Source organism: Lates calcarifer, linkage group LG7_1 (assembly GCF_001640805.2).
Source record: "Lates calcarifer isolate ASB-BC8 linkage group LG7_1, TLL_Latcal_v3, whole genome shotgun sequence".
In the NCBI taxonomy this organism is placed as follows: Eukaryota; Metazoa; Chordata; class Actinopteri; family Centropomidae; genus Lates; species Lates calcarifer.
The window spans coordinates 937,593-956,979 of NC_066839.1; the positions used below are offsets into that span (position 1 = coordinate 937,593).

Sequence of the window (19,387 nt, forward strand, 5' to 3'; positions counted from 1 at the left end):
AGGTTAACAGATTGCAGCTGACTGTAGCTTGGTAAAACTCACCTGTAAATGTAAATGCTGAGGAAAGTGTTAAAGCAGTCAGAGCTGACGTCAAATTCAGACTGAAATGATCTGGTATTTCATAAATAATCTACTTTAGGCACTGGACTCTAATGTTACCAAACTTGGGAAGTCTCTTCAATGCCATACTGGCTTCTACATGTTTATAGAACATGAAAAAGGTGTCCAATAACACCTTTAAGCTCTGTGTTAGACTGTAGTGGTTAACTGACCTGTCTGTAAAAACAGTGAGTGTCCACCTTCACTTCTCTGTGAAACTAAAGCTCGAATCATCGTCTGTGCACATTTCAGAACTTTTAATTCCCTTTAATGTCGAGATGCTGAAGTGAGCTTCCAGATAATAACATCACTGACAAACCATACAACAATATCACTGGTGCAGAAAAGTGTTTACATGATAATAATAATAATAATAATACAAATACCAAACAACAGTGAAAGCCAAGATCAATTACAATCCTCATTGAAAAGTCTGCATTTGGTACAATATTCAACTAGACATAGGTCAGAGTTACTAGAGAAATATTTAAATTAATTGGAACTGTACATACGACATGTAAGAGGAGACAGAAGCCACATGATAGACAGACATATTTGTTGGTTTAGAGGACAATGGAGAACCATGCTGTCTAGACAGTTCATTCAGGATGAACCGTTTTCTAAATACACTCTCGTCATATGATTTTTTGGTTTTATGTAACTCTGTGGCTTGTAGAAGCTGCTGCATGTCTGTCGAGTGAGCAGCAACTACCAGAAAAATGTAAAATGGGATTCAGGCACAAACACCAGAAACAGCAATGTTGGTGTTAGCAGTAAGAAGAAACTGAATTGGAATAAATGAGCCCACTTTATGTGTTCCCTAATGTCTAACTTCCCTCTGAGTGGTGATCACACCAGTGAAAGAGCTGTTGTTTCCTACTGTTCAGGCTGTGTTTTGCTGTGTTCTCCAGATTAAACTGTGCAGGATCATCTGTGATACTTGTCATGAACAATTCTAGCCGGTGCCTACAAAGACAAAATGGCAACCCCAACGTCAGCAGCCCAATGACAACAGTTTTTTTCATTTAGGGGATTTCATCTTCTGTTGTCCTTCATTTAGTACTGTATATAACAGTTTCTCAGGCCAGTAGAAAAAACAGGAACTATCTATTCCATCCTGAGGCTGAACTCAGGCCAGTAACTGAGAGAATAACTGATCTGTGCCACTGGAGCTGCCAAAGGGGCTTCATCTGGTCTTTCAGGTCTCTGGGGGTTTGTTTGTGAGGGCTGAATAATACATTCTCCCACCACTCTGGGCAAAAGAAAAGAGAATCATGGGCCAAGGTGCCTGTTGGTCGGTACAATGCGTGCTTCACTACACAACTTTAGTGCTGAACACCGTTGGCTCCGTGTGGACAGTGGAAGTCAGTGGAGCCAACAGTTGATGAGGCGAAGTCCAAAGATCCAGAGTCTAAAACTCATGCCTGGATCCTTAAAAGATTTCAGACAGGGCTCTGTGTTTGTCTGTCACATTTTCACCACTCACTACAGATGATTGTCTGTTTAAACAGAGATTTAACGACAGAGAAACTGTACATCCAGAAAATAAATAAGAGTATAGCACGGAGAAAACACGTCAGGTTTGCTCTGAAGCTTGTGGAAGATAACGAACGATAAAAAAAGACAAAATTCAAAATGAGCAAAACATGTTCAACTGTGCATTTCTGACAACAACAGGTGAAACAAAACAAGTTAAACAGAAATCTTCTCAACTAAATACCACAGAAATCATGTTGAAGTGAATGGATGCTGTGTTTTCCCATTTCAAAGGATTCAAAAAACATCTTTATAGTGGTGACAAATCACCACCACATAATTACTCCGATTGACACAAATGATTAATCACAATTAATTAATCTTTTATGGCCACAGAAAGGTTAACTAAGTGTTCAGCCAAGTGCCACAAAAGTTCCATCAATAATCCTACAGATGGGAATTAAAGTTTCTTTTGACCACAAAAACACCAGATATTGTGCTTTCATTTTAAAAGTATTATGTTGCACGCTTTAATTTACTGGCTCATGTGAGGATATATCTATGTCATTTGGTACTAATTATAAGAGAAAAAATTCCTGGCAAGTTTTGCGTTTGATCCTACACATCTGTCAGCAAGACTTTCTGGTGTACAAGGACTGAACTGTAATAACTGCACTAATTAGAGACAGTGTAAGTGGCACACTGACCATTAATTAATGCCAATTACTTGCTAAATTAGTAGAACTTGAAGAGGCCTTTAATCACTATAGAGCAGGTCAGGTACAGAAATAAATATATGAATGATGAATAACTATGAATTTGGCTTTAAATTGAACTTTTCTTTCAACAGCTGCATATAAACTCAACACAACTGACCAAATAAAGACGACAGTCTCAGAAGTTTGCCTCTACTTCCACTATGGTTGGTAGAAAATTATAAAAGTCATTTCCAAGGAACTTTAAAGAAATTCTAAAAAAAAGTGATTTTAACAAACCATAACTTTTTCATTCAAATGAGGTTTAAAGGGAACTGTAAATTCACCACAGCAGTTCAAGCCACGATACAAGAGCAAGTGACACACCATCCTGCTTCAGTTAGTAAAAGACAACTGCCAAACTGCAGCCTTAACAGGCACAGTCACGGGCGGTTTCCAAACTTCTTCACTGATGACTAAATATTCTGCATGAGCCAGTCACAGCTAATAACTGGTGGAAATTATTGTTTACACATCACTTCAAGTTTGGACTTTACAGTTGCAGTTGGAGAACATATGTGAGGAAATGGTCCATGCAGAACTCCATAGGGGAACCATTCCCTCTGGCTTCAAATGTATGGAAAGCGATACATTTACCAGCAGGATGTTGACAGGCTGGGTTGAAGTCTAAGGAAGAGCATGAAGTGTTGACTTTCATGGCTTTCCACAACTGAAACCACATGTAAACCTGCTGTAGCATCAGTTTTATAAAATGCTGAAATAATGGAGACACATCTGATACTGACATGTTGGTGCTGAGTGAGTCTTTTGTAATATTTGTCAGACAAAATTGGATGATTTTTAATAAATGATAAAATAACAAAGCTCTTCCTAGTTGGACCACAGTACATGCAATTTCAATAAAGGGTCAGTTCACCCAAATCATAAAAATAAAGATTAACTTTCTTATTGCCCATGGTATCAAGCCATGCAAAGAGTTTTTTTTTCTTCTGTTTGTTTCTACATCTCCACTGCTCTAAATACTCACCACCACCCAGTGCATGTGACATAAACAGACTCTCTCTCATCCCATTAAAATAACTAAGAAAATGACATTTGACAGACTCTGTAGCAAAGTGTCTATCCAGAAACAGCCCTCTGATTACTCAGGACAATCCACAGACCTCACTCTCCACAGATTCCACTGGGAACTGTTGTCGAGCTAAAGAGCTTGTAAAATATCCATCGAGAGGTCTGCAGAACATCTGAAACAATCACGACATTGTTCCTGGACACACATGTTGCTTCTACAAATGTTTTTACAAATGTCATTTTTTGATTATTTAAGCAGAATGATTGGAAATGTATTTACCTTCATTGTATTTGGTTGGTTTCTCAGAACCCAGCTGAATAAAACCAAAAGCTGGGCACCAACTGGGCAAATGCTTTCTTTCTTTCTTTCTTTCTTTTCTTTTTTTTTTTTTTTTAGCATGGACTGATCCTTTCTGGACCCATCCTGGCAGCTGCATGACGACTGCCTTCTTCGGGATATCTTTTTTGCTGAATAACAGATTTGAACATAAACAAACTCCCTCACCTGGCCAGTCAAGCTGTTCATCAGTGTTGCTTCTACGACTGTTGAACTTTGGCTGCACAAGGAGCTGAGCTTCAGTGGCCACTGGCATCATCTTTTTTTTATCATTTATCTTCAAACCACCATAGTTAGGGATATCAACCATGTTTTTCAGGGAAATAACCGGATGTAAATATGTTCAAATAATCTTAAATTCTGTTTGGAAGTTACACCAAAGAGCACCTTAATTAACTGTTCTGTTCTATTTCATCCACAATGTGATTTCTGCTCTCTCTGACACATGACTTGTTTCTCACCGGGGTGAAAAGGGCAGTTGAGTGTGTGCCTACACAGCATAGGGAGCTGGAGAATGTTTGGCTTTGTATGTACAATCGCAGTGACCCTTCCGTGACCCTTCCAGGACCCTGTGAAGGAATGAACACAAGCAACCATCCAGATACATTATAACACTAAAGAATAAGGCACATTGAATAGATAGACCACCAGTATTTACATAGGATATGGCTCCACACACACATGCACAAAAGGACAGTTTTACCAAACATCACAGTATTAAAAAACACATAACAAAACATAACAGCCTACTTTTTTTATCCTCTTCTCTACCTCTCCACCTTGTGTTTATCCTTTCCTACCCTCTCTGCCCTCCCCTCAGCTCCCTTTCATTTCCTCTTAGCTACACAGTCTGGCAGCCAGGTCAGCTGATTCTGTAATTTGATATGATACAGTAGAATTGCATCAAGGTTCTCTGACCACCTTGTAGCCCTTAAACACCCTTTATTATCTAGGAGACAGATTGTGCGACTCTGTCCGTGATTACCTCAACTTTAACTTTTAACTTTAAGTTTTGCTTATTAGTCCAAATAAAATTTGAATTAGAACTGGGGCTCCTACAACAGCTGTCAGCCAACAATGTACATGATGAAACACAATTACAAATTGAGTTTAAAAGTGAAGCAGGGGCAAGGGAGGATGGCAGGAAAGGGTGCAGGCATTCTAGATGACAGGGGAAGAAATGTTCTAGAACATGTTCCATGGCTGGGACAGGGCCAGAATGGGTCTAGAATGTTGGTCAGGGTATTTCAGATTGGAGAAACTCTCCTTTCTGGTTGAGGCTGGCAAAAAGTTTGAGAATGCCTGGGGAGGTTCCAGAACAGTGGATTCTCAACGGCTGAGGCTCAGAGAGTTCCAGGGAGAGGTAATGGCCTATGGAATTCTAGAACCCTTCTCTGTGGGTGAGGCTGTAGGAAAGTTCGAGAGTTGTTCCAGAATATGAAAAGGTTCTAAAGCGTTTGGTGCTGGTTCAAAAGCAAAGCCTTCAATAATGTTGTGGGAAGTTCCAGAATGGCAAGGCAGATTCCATTGTTGCCCTTCACATCGGAACCTTTAACAGAAACCTTCTCTATCATTGAAGCTGTCGGCAGGATGAGCAGTTCCAAAACACTGGGGGATTCCAGAACATCTGCCCCAGAACAATGAAGAGAGTTCTAGAACCTGGTGCTGTGGGCGAAGCTGTCAGACATGATGATGTTCTTGTAGAAGTTGTCAGAGCGTGTGGAGCAGTAACCTTTCATCTTATCAATCATCTGGCTGACAGGGAGGATGGAGGATGAGGAGGAGGAGGAGTTGGGCTCTACCTCTGAAGAGGACGAGGACGAGGAGACACACTTTGGGCTGGACTGGTTGGAGAAACATTTGTCTGCATCCAGGGAGCAGGGAAAGATAAGGACACACAAGGATTATGACATGATCATGCAACAATCACTGAATTGCTAGAAGCAAGTGTGAGAATCAACCATCTTATGCTGTCCTTGATAGTGTGAAGGTACACTCAAATAAAACAGATAAACACTCATTATTTACCACGCATGTATTAGTATTATATATATATATATATATATATATATATATATATATATATATATATATATATATATATATATATATAATTATATATATAATATAATTCATCATTATTCCACAGCAAGAAAAACATGACATGGTTTAAATTGCATAGTTACATATGCACAGCAAAGTTTAAATTAACTTACTAAGAGACTAAAGCAAGAACAGGAATGTGAGTGAGGACAACACAAATCCAAAAGAAACAAAATGTATTATTCTACATTCATTGCATGTGTATATGAGGAGAGATATGCAATAATGTCTGGCACCACCTGTTTAAACCTAAACAATCCAAAGCCTAACGTTCACAATAACTTTGAGCCAATCATCAAAATGTGTTATCTGTGAAAATATAAAAAAAATGTTCATTAAAGTTGAATGAGATGTTTGTCTTAAACACTTCTCAAACTACAAATACACACTAGGTCATATACAATAAGTCCATATAAAACAAAGATTTGAGATACCTTTATGAAACATATAGGTAGAGGACCCTGGAGAAGAGACTGAATAAACACTCCATAAAGAGTATTATCAGCTGTCTGTCTGTGAACACCAGACCAAAACTGGTCATGACATCAGAAGTCAAAGGTGATTGAACAGGAGTCAGTTGAGACTCAGATAAAGATCAAATATCAATGATCTGATGCCATAAACAATTTTTCAACAAAGATTATCAGGTCCCCTAAACATTGTTATTGTATGACCAATATTCCACACTTCTCATGATGATGAGTGAGTCAGCTCTATCTATGGATGAAGACTATAAGTCAATGAAGATAATAGCACTTGAAATTCATTCTTGAAACTGATTAGGTTTCTGTGTGGCCCCCGACAAAAAAAAAAGAGAAGAAGAAGAAAAAAAAAACATCATCCTATCCCAAGGATGCTTTTGGAAAGTGGTCCCAGGGCTCTGCCACTGGTACTTTGTTTCAAACAGAGATTAATTAATTCTGACTGCTGTTGTCACCAACATTCTTGATCTGTTTTCAATGAATATCTGAAAATAGAAAGTACACCACTTGATGAGGTGCAAGGGCTCACTCATGTTATTTTTCTATTGGAGGCTGCCATGCATGCTCAATGGGGAAAAATGGTTTCGCCGACCATCTGTACCAGGCCTTTGATTCTGTGTTTCCTTATATATGTCACATCACAGTCCAGTGTTAACCTCTGACTTCAATCAGAATTACTAGCTCTTTTGCCAGACAATCTGGTTATTGTAGTGTTTTTTCTTTTTTCTGTTCCAAATGGGTTTGGTTGGTTTGGCGTTCTTCCTTCCTAGAGCCTTGCTATTTCAAAGGGTTTATGAGCCAACAGATAATATAAACAGGCCGAGTGAAGTTGCGCCAGGTCACGTTGAGGCTTCACAACAGCAGCCTTATTTATAAAAGCATATTTGGATTTCATTTTCCACTTGATCCAGAGATTACTTTTCTAGATGCGTGCATACCTGATATAGAAAGACAACTACGAAGAGTGGTATGTTTGGAAATGATTACGCTGCTGTGTTATTTGGACCTTTGGTCTATTGTCATGGGTTTAGCTAGAGATATATTTTGGTTGAACTTAAGAGAATAGAGCAGGAAGCATAAGGAAAGATGGGTGGTACACAATTAGCATACAGTGTCTGTGGTACAGCTCATGGTCAGCTACATCATTCTGTTGAGGCTGCCAATGAAAACACTGAGAAGCTGAACAGATCTGTTTTGAAACAGATGCTTTAGCTGCTGTGAAAACTATAATTAAAAAGAAAAGAAACTACAACATAAACTCCACTACAAAGATGGTTGATATTAGCTTAAATGCCAGCTAGCAACCTTGATCAGCTGTAAAAAAATTCTGACAACCAGCACTTCTGAGTGATGTTTCAAAGGAAAATAAGGCAACCACTTGGCCAACTAGTGCACTGTAAATGTATTCAGCACAGAGTCAATCGATACAACTTCCCCTGAGTACATGCCATACATAAGTTTAGCATTGTTCATGTTCTTATATTGCACTGCCTATTGAGCCTTATTGGGAACAGAAATAATGATTTTGCTAGAGTCAGTACGTTTGATCTATCACAAACACTGACAAAGGGTCTTGTGTCTTACAATACAATACAGTGTTATCTAACAACAAACTACACTGGTCAGACAAATATGCATAATAACTAATAGCATTGTTTTTACTGTTTAAGGAGTAGATACAACTCTACACTGAATTATCTTCAGGGTTAGCCAAGGAGCAAGCTAGACCAGCATACCAATGGAAGTACAGGAGAGAGGTGTTCTGACATTTGCAACCCAATGACCATGTACTTCTAAAATTAATAATTTAATGATGTCTGGAAACAGTTCATGAACTTCCAAAAGCCTTTTCAGAACTTTTGATGAGTAGTTCTGTCTCTTTACAAGTGTGGCAGCTGTGAATTGAGCTCAGGTTTGCAACAGCAATTGTTTGTACTTGTGGGGAATTTCAAGTTATAGTTATGTTATTTTAATCAAGATTTTGATGCTATTTGGACCAGGACTAGCAGCCTCTGGAGTTTTACTCTTTGGATCCTTCTTGTGGAAACTCAGCCGAGCAATGGAAAAAACCCCTATACAATCTGGGCCAAATCAAGCACATACTGTCCATGTGCTGGCCCTCTGGTACCATCAGAATGTTTGACACTGTAAAGCAGGCAATAATTTAGCATGCATATGATTCATGCTGTACAGCCAAAGTCTTCCTTGGCACAAAAAGGAGCTCTATCACTGCTCTATAGCTGCCTAATTAAACATAACAGGAATGAAGTTGTGTTGTCTTGCTCAACATACAGCCATGATTCCCAACATCTCTTCCAACTGGTGTCCCTATGCAATATGAAGCTACAGGGTCAAGAGATAGTTGCCTGCTGGCGTCGGCCACAGTCATGATTTCCTTAATTTGCGCATCCTGGACATCCACTGTGCGTTATGTCAGCACTGATTATGCCCCTGGCTCCACACAGTAACGCTGCAGCTGGTCCTGTCCAGTAATTTTGACTTTTGAAATGCCCTATGATGTCACACAGGGATATTTGTTTTTGTTCCTGCATCCTCTCTGAAACATTTTTTTGCCATGTTCCCCTCAAATACACTCCAGAGTGCACTTTAGGACAAAGCTGAAAACTGAGGGGAGGGGGTTATCATTGGATCAGTGTCACAGTAAGGACCTCTGGAAACCTCTGGTCATGAACTCTGGTCATGACGGATGGATCCTCCTACCTCAAACATCTGGAAACTATACATTGAGAGACTGGCGCTGGTGCAGAAACTCATTGTTGACCGACCTCAGACAGAGGGAGGAGAGAGGAGAAAGAGAATCCTGCAGTAAGCACATGCTGATCTGTGAGTATCTGTTTCTGTTGGAAATGAGGATCTGGTTACTTTTTCAAATTCCTATAAAGAATTCATTAAATTGCATCTCAGAGTCTCCTAACTATTGTCTTAAGTGCCAATCTACATACATTACTTTCATTCCAGAATTTTCTGGATCATGACACTATGTGGGTAAATCTTTTCTACTTGGATCGGCAGCATCATGGGAAGAAGACACAAAAAGGCATAAATGGTACTATTTCCTTGACAATAAGTTGAGGTTCTCCTTCTTTGATTCAGGGCTGAAGTCATCAAAATATGTTCCTCCTCCTGTTATTCATGATGAAAATTACAGCCATAGAATCTGAATAGTCCAGACCAGAGCTAAAAGTAGACTGAATATTGCACTTACAGGTGGACACAGACACCACTGCAATGGGATGATCGTCTCTGCCAACATGTTAGACACAACAACTTAACATGTAGCATTCAGTGTTGTAATACTTTCTTCTTCAATAGGTCAATACAAAGATAAATTACTATGGTAAATGTTATCAACTGCTAGGTAGCAGCAAAGCTAATGAGGAAAATTAATTATGAGCTGCTGGGAGTTTATAAAAATATAATTCTTCCCAGTTGACATTGTTTGCTGAGTGAAAATGGATGCAGCAAGAAGTGTCCTGGAGTCCAGATGACAATATTTTAGCAAATAACAATAGCGCCTAATCAAGATTGAAGGTTTGGCTTCTTTCATTCGGTCAAAAATCTGAGAATGAAAAAAAAAAAAAAAAAGTAAAATGCCTGACAACAACCAGATTGTGTGGCAAGAGATCCAGTTATTCTGCTGGAAGTTAAGGAAATAAGAGATTGGAAGGTCTGGAACAGATGGTCAGCAAGAAACACATGGAAAATGTGTTGCAGCCTTCATTTGAAAAAGCTAAACTGAGCTGCTGGTTACAGGCTGTAAAATATCACTTACTGTCCCTCTTTCCTGACTAATGACTTTTTTTCTCTAACACAGTACATTAAACATGACAAACTGTATCAAGTTAGAAAAGCTGGACACTAAAATCTAGATTCTTTTTTCGTGTTAGGTCGTAATTTGTTTGTGTTCTCATATTGTTTGATTCAGCCAAATGCTGACATAAAACTGATTAAAAGTCTTAAGCTTGTCCGGTAGCAGTGGTGAAATATTTGAATTTATATTTTTTTATATTTTAACCCCATAACAAGCCAAGAAAATTACAGTAGTTCTTCTCTCTATTTTTCCTACTTAGTACAAATTAAATGTAATGCACCAAAAGAGGAAAAGGCATTTCATATTTGTAATGTTGAAAATGAAATATTTTTTAAATTTAAAGATCAAAGTTAATTCATTTATTCGTTTCAGGGTTACATTATTGTAAAGGTAAGAAGCACTCTTCAAGATTTTGCCTTAAAGAGGGCAAAATGTCAAAATACTGAATACTGGGATGATGAGAGATTCATTATTGTCCATGGATTTATTGAATTGAAAAAATGGAATATGGACTCTGATTGACCAACTACTGAAAATCTGCAAGTCTTCAATGGCCTTAACATGGTAAATCATTCAAACAAGTCTTGTGCAGAAATTAGCGAGCACCTTGCCAACAAAATGACAAAGACAATGGTTGGAAAGGTCCCTGTGTCCTGCTTGGAACCAAATCAGGTGTTACATCCAAAATTGTCCAAGAAATTTCCCAACACACTCATTTATGCTTTGTGAGTTTTACAGTCGTGGCCATGTCTTTGCTCATAACCTCTACGAGCTGATTGAATGTTGTCAGAAACTCACACCATCAGGCAGATCTGTCTGGAGACGGTAACCTGCACTTCACAAGCACCTCTTAGCTAAATCAGTTAATACACGATGCATGTATCATTCAGCAGATCTACATGTTCAGTATATAGCTGAGTTACCTTAGTGACTAGGTGATAACAGTAAGATATTAGTCTGCTTTCCTGGCAAAAAGAGATACAGAGAAGAATTCCAGAGTTACTAAACAACAATGCAATCGTACAAAAACTAACTAACTCTCATATAGGGAGAAAGAACAGTATTTAAATATCTTGCCATAATTTTACAATGAAAACTGAATTTAACATACATTTGTCTCACTCAAATAAAACATTTGGTTGATGCCAGTTTCTTATACTCATAAGATCCCTGATTAAAAAATACCAGAGTTATTCTTTAAGGTGAAATAGCTGGCGTGCTTGACAGTTGGCAAGATGTCTTAATTCAGTCAAAAACTCAAAAGACTCAAAGAGTCATCCAGTATCATCCACTGTATCTAATGATTCACAATTGAATAAGGGCAGCTTGTTGTTGTCTTCTGTGCAGGTGTTATTCAGGAAGACATTGAACTCTTATCACATCACTGTAAGTGTCTTTGGGTATTTGGGTCAGCAAAATGCCACGTTTATTTAACTGACTCCTGAAGAAAAGTTCTCTCTCAGAGAGGTCAAAGGTCAGTGTCAGTTACATAATACGCATCACTTGAATTTGAAGAGTATCTTCACAAAATAAGGTTTTGATGCTTGAGATTTATTTATCTATTTATTTTTTATAATCCAAAGGAAATACCAAAACTAACAAGTATTCTCTGTGTGGTCAAGCCTGGACGCCAACCAGCAGCTTGCACTGTTTTTATGCAGAGACATAAAAACATGCAGACATGCAGAGACAGAAGCTCAGAGTTTGTGTGATTCTGGACAACCGACATATTCTTACATACATTATTCAGCCATTCTGATCGTACAGATACAGCAGCCCTCTCAGACTCCCATCATCTGTACTGAATGTGTGTATAAACATCAGTTAGAAAAATGTCCTGCTTGGATTGTTCAGTGACACATGCAATGAAATATGGAAAGTGACAAGTGCATCCATTCCTGTGGGTCTAGGACACAAACACAAAAACATTCACACGTACGGATCAGTACACTGATATGGTGCAATGCAAGCCCTCAAGTATGTGTGTGGTCCGGAGTCTGAAGCACACAACTGTGCCACAGTAACCACACATCGAGATTTACAGCAATATTCAGCATCAGTGATGAGCAGACTCCCTAAAGCCTGTGTGATGAAAGGAATTTGTTGACTGTCTCACAGCGAGAAAAACATTTTCCCCCAAGAAGCAATGAGGAACATTGACTTTGGAAATGGCACCATCCACTCTGCAGCTCACGACTACTGTTTCACGGGAGTATTAAATCATAAAGTTTCATAAGCTGCATTCGACTAACAAAGTGACAACTTTATATTTTTGGGCAGGCAGAATTAGTTAATTTCTCCACCACATACCAAAAAACTGAACTGGCTGCCTGACAGATGAGACAGCATCACATTAAACATTTGTCCTTCTGCTTCACCTTCTTCCACCTGTTTTGCTGCTCAGGGACAAAAAATTAAACGCAGCTATCTCCCATTAGTGACCAGGTCTGAGGCATCAGACATCTGGGTGTTAACTTTTCCAAGAAACGAGCTGAGCAGTGGCGGTGGTGACGCTGAAGTCATGTGACCGTTGCGACCGACATTAGCTTTTTACTTCTTGCGATTGTATTTAGGTTTCAAACATCATCAAAGTGGTTTTCATTTGTGGAGAATATTTTGCGTAAGTGTCAAGTGTAAACTTTTATTGATTAAAGAGTTTGTTTTCTGCATTAATCCAAAAGCAAACCAGGGTGACATTAACATCTATGGTGGCAGTGTATGCTACACTTTTTGTAATGTTAGTAGTTGATCAGGCACCTGTAGTAAATTATATACTTCAAACCAAAGCTGATGGTGTTTTCAGTCACCATAGGAGGGTGCTACAACGCAAAAAACGATTCAATGTAAAATTTCAGTCTCATCAGTTAAATATCAGGCTGTGGATGTAGCTGCTGCAGTGGAGACAGAGGAACAGGAGGTTTCATCACAGCTGAGATGATAAAGAACCTCTCCTCACCTGGTGAAAGGATCCCTCAGCAGGAACACTTCACTTGTCTGCCTATCTACTTAGTAAAAACCATTGTGGGTGTGTGTGAGATGGGGAAGTCCAACACTCAGGACTGCCAGGTCAGCTGGTGAGCAGCGCTGCTCTTTGTTGTCAGTGAATCAGACAGAAGATGAATAAAATCCTTTGCAGCTGTGTAACCTGGGTAACGGTTCTGCACTGGCAGAAAATGAAATCGTAGAATCTCTTTCATATTTACAACTTGCCAGTGAAAAATATCAGGTTTTTGTAATGGCCCATTTGGATCTGGGAACAAAAAAAATCTGCTGTTAAATTTGTCATTGACAAATTACTGCTCTTGTGGATTAAGTGTTATTTTGGCAGTTTTTCTCTCATATGGAAACCCTCATGGAAAATTCGATTAAGATGGACTTTCCCAGATACACTGATAACCCATCATTTACTAACAGTGAAATTACAGTTAGTCATTTCTTTTGGCCGTCACCATCACGTCTAAGTGATTTTTAAGAGATTGTTAATGTTGTTTTATAACTGAATGAAGGTACCAGGGGAATATGTGAAATATTTTTTGATGATTTAATCCTATTAGCGAGTGACCAGTGCATGTGTTTGATTGACAGCTGAGCCGGGTGGAGACACAGAGGAATCTGATTATTAGAGCTCAGCAGAGGCAAAGACAGCGGCGCCATCATAGAAATAAAAACATAAACTGTGAACATCTTCATTTTGGCCTCTGAGAACAGCATGTGATTTACAGAGCTGCTCTGTAAATCGTTCTCCCTGGCATGAGAAAAAGAAGAAATATAAAGTCTTGGCTCTCTGTGTTCTTCTTTTCACATTTAGATTGATCTCTTACTGTTCTACCTGCTGAGGGATCAGTGCTGTTCCCCTCAGTGATGGATTCTGGACACATAAAACAAACCAACCTACAGTTCTACACTGAAATAAAGTTTTAAAACATGCTGTATGTTGCTCTGCAGTTTAGAGAACAGATGTTAAATCTAAGTACGAGAGGTTCAGTTAGTCTCACTGGGAGTTTCCTACATCGTATAATATTTGGACTCAGAACACAGTGGTCCTGTTTGCCAATATGGTCCTCCACATTTGGTGTTCATTTTAATGAGCAAAACCCAAATTATTACATCAATTACTGTCTCTAATGAGAACCACAGTGTTAGCCTGTTGTTACTCTGCTCATATTAAAAATCCAAACAAATCACAGTTAAACGAGGCAGATGTTAGCTTGGATGCAGTCTGGTGTGGCGTGCTTGTTTCTGCACCCTGGGGCACTCTGGGTGGAGCCAGTTGTAGTTTTAGTCATGTATCAATGGGATTATAACGGACCCCCTCCCACTCAGCGTGTCTCAGGCTGGGAACAAGATGGTGTGAACTCATGTGACATCAGGACGACCAGCCAATCACAACACACAGTGGCTGTTTTCCCAAAATGTCTGCTGGCAAATGTCTGAATGTTTGAGTTTTCTTTTCTTTCTCGCCCAATCGAAATTGAGTCAGACGCACTTTGACCACGAGCATTTTGGGAAACACAGGGTGGATCACATGATGTAGGAAGCAGGGAGTCAATCAGCCAATCAGCTTTAGCTTTACCTCCGTCGGTCCTCCGCTCCTGCTATTGGTTGGAAGAGCTTTCTACACACCAAACACAGAGGTAGATACACACAGTAAACATCAGATGAGAGGATATGACTCAGCCCTCCACAGTAACACTGACCAACCTGAGATAATGACATTCAACTGAGGAGGAATCATGTTTACATGCAGACAAACCACAACAAGAGAGAAGGAACTGGTCTGTAGCTGGGGGGGTGGGGGTGGGGGGGTGAGACTGTCCTCCTGAGAAAAAACACGACAGCTGCAGTCATTTGTTCAGATGTATCGTGATGCTGAGGTCGTAACACTGTGTGAGCTGTCTCTGTTTCCCTTCTCCTGCCGTGACCACCGTCCATCTCTGACCACAACCAGTTTGACTGAGCCTCCACAACACAAGTTATTTTAACCCACACTGCGATTCTTCTCTGACCAAGTCGTCTGACAGCTTTTTCCTCCTCTAAGCAAACCTTAACCACAGGTCTGCGACTGTGATGTTATCATGACTGAACAAACACTAAATATCCCGTTTTTTTTCTTTGCAACTTTACCAACAAAACTGACAAAACTTCTTGGACAGAATATGTTTGAGTCTGCATGTAAACGTGATTGTTTCACAGAATAAAACCTCGATAGAAGCAGATGAAGGTGATCTACGTACTCTTACTCTCTTACTTTGAGGAATACATATTATTACAACAATAATAAAACTGAAAGCCTGTGTGTTGTGGTTTCTCCTCAGAGATAAATGAGTCTGTCTAAACAAGGTCAGATCTGAGGACACCTCAGCTACAAATCAACCTCATGTTTTTCCTTTCAAACTAATCAGATTCCCATGCTCTCGTCTCTCTCTATCTTAGTCACTAAAACACTTAAATGATTATTTCCTCTCTTGTTTCTGTATGTGTGTGTGTGTGTGTATCTCACCTGTGTTACTGTGTCGTTTGCTGAAGGGGTTGAGTGTAGCTTTAGCTTTGGACGTCCAGTTGGCCGTGCTGGAGCCGAAAGAGCTGGAGGACAGAGACTTGCCCAGGTTGTCTGAGCTCACCTTCTTGGTGTTGTTGGTGGCTGTCTTACTCCAGTCTGCACCAAACACAATAATCAATCAGTATCTCCTGATCGATCACCAACCCATGATCTCTGTCTTCCCCCTCTCTCTCTTTCCACCTTTGTCCCCCCTTCTTTAACTCTCCTCCATCTTATCCAGGAGTCTCCCTTCCCCTCTGCACCATGGGATGTTGTCTTGGATAATTACACAACAGACTTTACTAATACAGAACAGATGTGCATAAATTCATTTCACTGCTGTTGTCAGGGACCTGATGGCCCTGAGGAGTCAGAGTCTGGTTCCATGTGCAGACTGAAGGTTCAGGACACTCTGAGGTCTCAAACATGAACATTACAATAAAAACGTAAATGTTAACATTGAGAACCAGCTGAATAACTGCGGCTTTAATGTCGCCACTGTTTCAAACCCACTCAGTTCAACATTCCCTTCTGTTGGAAACAAACTGTCGGCACAGGTCAGAGTATTCTGTTGCATTGATGGAAATAAGTCCAGATGTCAGCTCCTGTGCTGACTGAGAGAGAAACACAGAAGTGAGCAGGGTTCCTCCTCTGAGGACCATGAATGTTTCAGCGCAGAGAGTCCACTGACTGACCTGATCACTGGTTACTTAATGCATCATGATGGACAGACTGATCAGACATTAAGACAGTGATATCAGCTGGTACAGTGTGTACACAGTGTAACAGCTGCAACAGAAATTCTGCGTGAACATGAACTTTGTGTTTTCCTCCTTTTTCTGATCCTGCTTTCATTGAGGAATTCTGTGGCTAAACGCCATCTCAGAGTCTCTCAGATACATGAGGCCAGTGCACAGACTCATCTACCTTCTTATAAATGAAATGGCAGCAGCACAGGGCAACTGGAGGACTTCCTGGTCTTCCTGAGACGACTCTGTTTTATCTGTTTTTTATTAGCTGTAAAGCCCAGCTGACTTAGCTTTTATACTTTAATAAAATGTCTGTCTGTTTTTTCTGCTGCTGTGGGAATGTGGCCGGAGTCCTGCAGACAGATTTGACAGGACTCCTGTAGGGAAACGTGATTTAGCTCTAATGTTCTGTTGTGAACCTTTGAGATCAACCTGAGACAGACAGACAGGGAGACAGACAGACAGGTACCTGAGTTGTCTGACAGCTTGAATCGGCCGCAGCAGAAGTATCTCCTCCACTGCTTCTGGACGTTTTCTTTCAGCGCGCAGTGGAAGATGAATATGAACAGACCTGGAGCAGGTAAACAGGAGGGTGAGAGGTCTGAGATCAGAGCACAGCACAGGACCATACACAACACACACAAACAGCACTGGCCTGCTGGCCAACATCAAGAGCAAAAACACTGAAAACACACAACACCTGAACCTCTCGTCAGAGTCCAGATTGGATTCAGTGAACACTTAAAATTAATTGCTCATTTCAACTTGATGAGCACCATCTGTATGTTGGTACATATGTATGATGCCAAGGTCACGTCATATTGAAGGTATCATCATTACCATACCATAGAAATGACTTGTTCATATTACGTCAAAAAAAAAATATTCAGGTCGGAGAAACTCTTTTATTCTGAAATCTCCACTATGCTGAACAAATGAAAGGAATGGACGCCTTGTTTTGATGACTGTTCTGTCTCATCTCTACCATTCATCACTTTATGATCTGAATGCTGCATAAAGCTACCTGACAACTTCGCCTGAACAAAAAGCCCTGAGGCTGTCAGGCTGAACCTCAGTCCAGTAACATCAGATCCAGCGTCTCATTCACCACAGTGACTTTACCTTGCAGTGAGTTGAAGATGGTAAAGAGGTAAATGAAGGCCAACTGGACGGGGCCCCAGGAGAACAGAGCGAAACCCCACGTCATACCGAGCAGGAAGGTGAGGCTGATGGCGCTCCGCAGGTTTCTCAGAACCTGGATCAACACAGCAGAGAAATGTTTATTCTCTGTTGGTAAGAGAGCTCATTGTTTTCATTTAGATTTTAAAAACCTTTCTTTACTCTTCCTCCTCCAGTGAATGATGGCTCTGTAACATATAGTAACTGTGGCGCCATTTTGGCTCCTCTGACAGATTATTAAGAGACAGTCCTGGATAAACACAGCTCAGATCTCTCTGTGCAGCCCTGCTGGTTATTTCTGCTTGTGCTCCGTTAAACGTTTGCTGTGTCTGTGTTCCTCACCTCCTCTCGCAGCGTGCGGTTACTGCGTTTGCCGTTGCGGCCGCAGATCTGCAGCATCACCACGATGAACATGGCCACGTTCAACAGAAACATCACGCAGAAGTAACCGACGCAGGTGGTGTAGAAGATGACAGGCTTCTGGATCCAACAGCTGAGAGAGAGGACACACAAACACACACAAACACACACACACACACAAAAACACACACACACACAAAGCTACCATGACTCTAACACTAACACATGATGCACTGTAGATCAAAATGTGCAGCAAACAGCTGAGGAGGAAACGGTGTCAGTAATATGATGATGAAAATGAGGCGTTATAATCATGTTCTTACTGTGGCTTTTTATCCCTGTCAATCATTCACACCAATAAACAGTGAAAATAAGGCGCAGGTTAAAAAATCATGTCCTCACTAACTTTTCCCCCTGATGACCTGAGGGGGAGTTGATATTTTACAGTTACATACAAATTACTCTTGATGAGTTTTTTGCAAAGCTAATTCAGATATTTTAGAAACAATATTCTGAAATGTGACAGTTTTTAGGATTAGGTATTTTTCCAGTAGATTTTATTCCTGGCAGTGCAGGGAAGGCTCTTGATAAATCATGTGGGTAAATGAAATCTGACTGTGACTATATTAAAGCAGAGGAAACACTCTGTCCACTCCCACAGAGAACTGAACATTTTGGCCTCAGACTGAGTTTTCTGTTGAAAATGTGTCTGCCCCTTTAGCCTTCATGATTTCTTTGGTTTGATTTCGGGTTTTGTAACGTTCCACAACAACAGACAGAATATAATCTCAGTGATTTCACACTGAAAACAAATGTTCTTTCTTTCAGATTTGTTTTCATTTTAACAAAACTTGTGTGACTGAGAGAGCAACAGAGACAAACTGAACTGAATTTAAATACAGTGTGTTACCAGGACACAATGTATAGCTGAAGTGTCTTTTCAGATTATCATCCTGTGATAAGGTTGACCGCTCGCATTAAATACATCCTGAAGTGGAGCTGCATTTTTTACATTGGGTTAAGACCAAGATGTTTTTTCTTGTATTGGGTTTGATTTATCATTGTAACACTATGGCCACTCACAATGACGATCCCTCTGATGAGTTGTCTTTGCCGTACCCCTGCACCTCATAAAACTCTGAATCCACTGCGACGACAATCCCTACCAGCACTGCAGGGAAACCTGGAACAAAACACAAAATCCACAGGTCATCAGAGTTCCCATGTCCTCCTCTCCTGATTATTTGTTGCTGCCAAGCCATTATTGCATTTATATGAATCAGAACAAAATCATTTTCATTTCCAAGCTCCCTGAGTAAAGTGTTCTTTGTCAAGTCTTTGGCCTAAGAATCAAGCTGCAGGGGAAAAACAACACTTCACCCTAACAAGTCTACTTCTATCACTCACAAAACTGAACTAAAACATTATCTAAATTAATTATGAG

At 40.1% G+C, this 19,387-nt stretch overlaps 1 protein-coding gene across 11 annotated transcripts in view; it reads right to left on the minus strand.

The window, feature by feature from the left end:
* Window positions 1-351: 351 nt before the first annotated feature.
* The window catches only part of adgrg6 (adhesion G protein-coupled receptor G6), a 79,475-nt gene continuing 60,439 nt past the window's right edge, over window positions 352-19,387 (minus strand). For 10 of the 11 annotated variants that reach the window (XM_018674603.2, XM_018674604.2, XM_051071604.1 and 7 more), the window contains 6 exons: window positions 19,027-19,126; window positions 17,926-18,076; window positions 17,527-17,659; window positions 16,874-16,975; window positions 15,617-15,772; window positions 352-5,563 (listed from right to left, as the gene is read on the minus strand). In XM_018674603.2, coding sequence (XP_018530119.1) covers window positions 5,352-5,563; window positions 15,617-15,772; window positions 16,874-16,975; window positions 17,527-17,659; window positions 17,926-18,076; window positions 19,027-19,126 — 854 coding nt within the window. In that variant the 3' untranslated portion in view covers window positions 352-5,351. Of the gene's footprint in view, window positions 5,564-14,689; window positions 14,732-15,616; window positions 15,773-16,873; window positions 16,976-17,526; window positions 17,660-17,925; window positions 18,077-19,026; window positions 19,127-19,387 lie in introns of all 11 variants that reach the window. The other variant, XM_018674605.2, reaches the window with a different exon arrangement.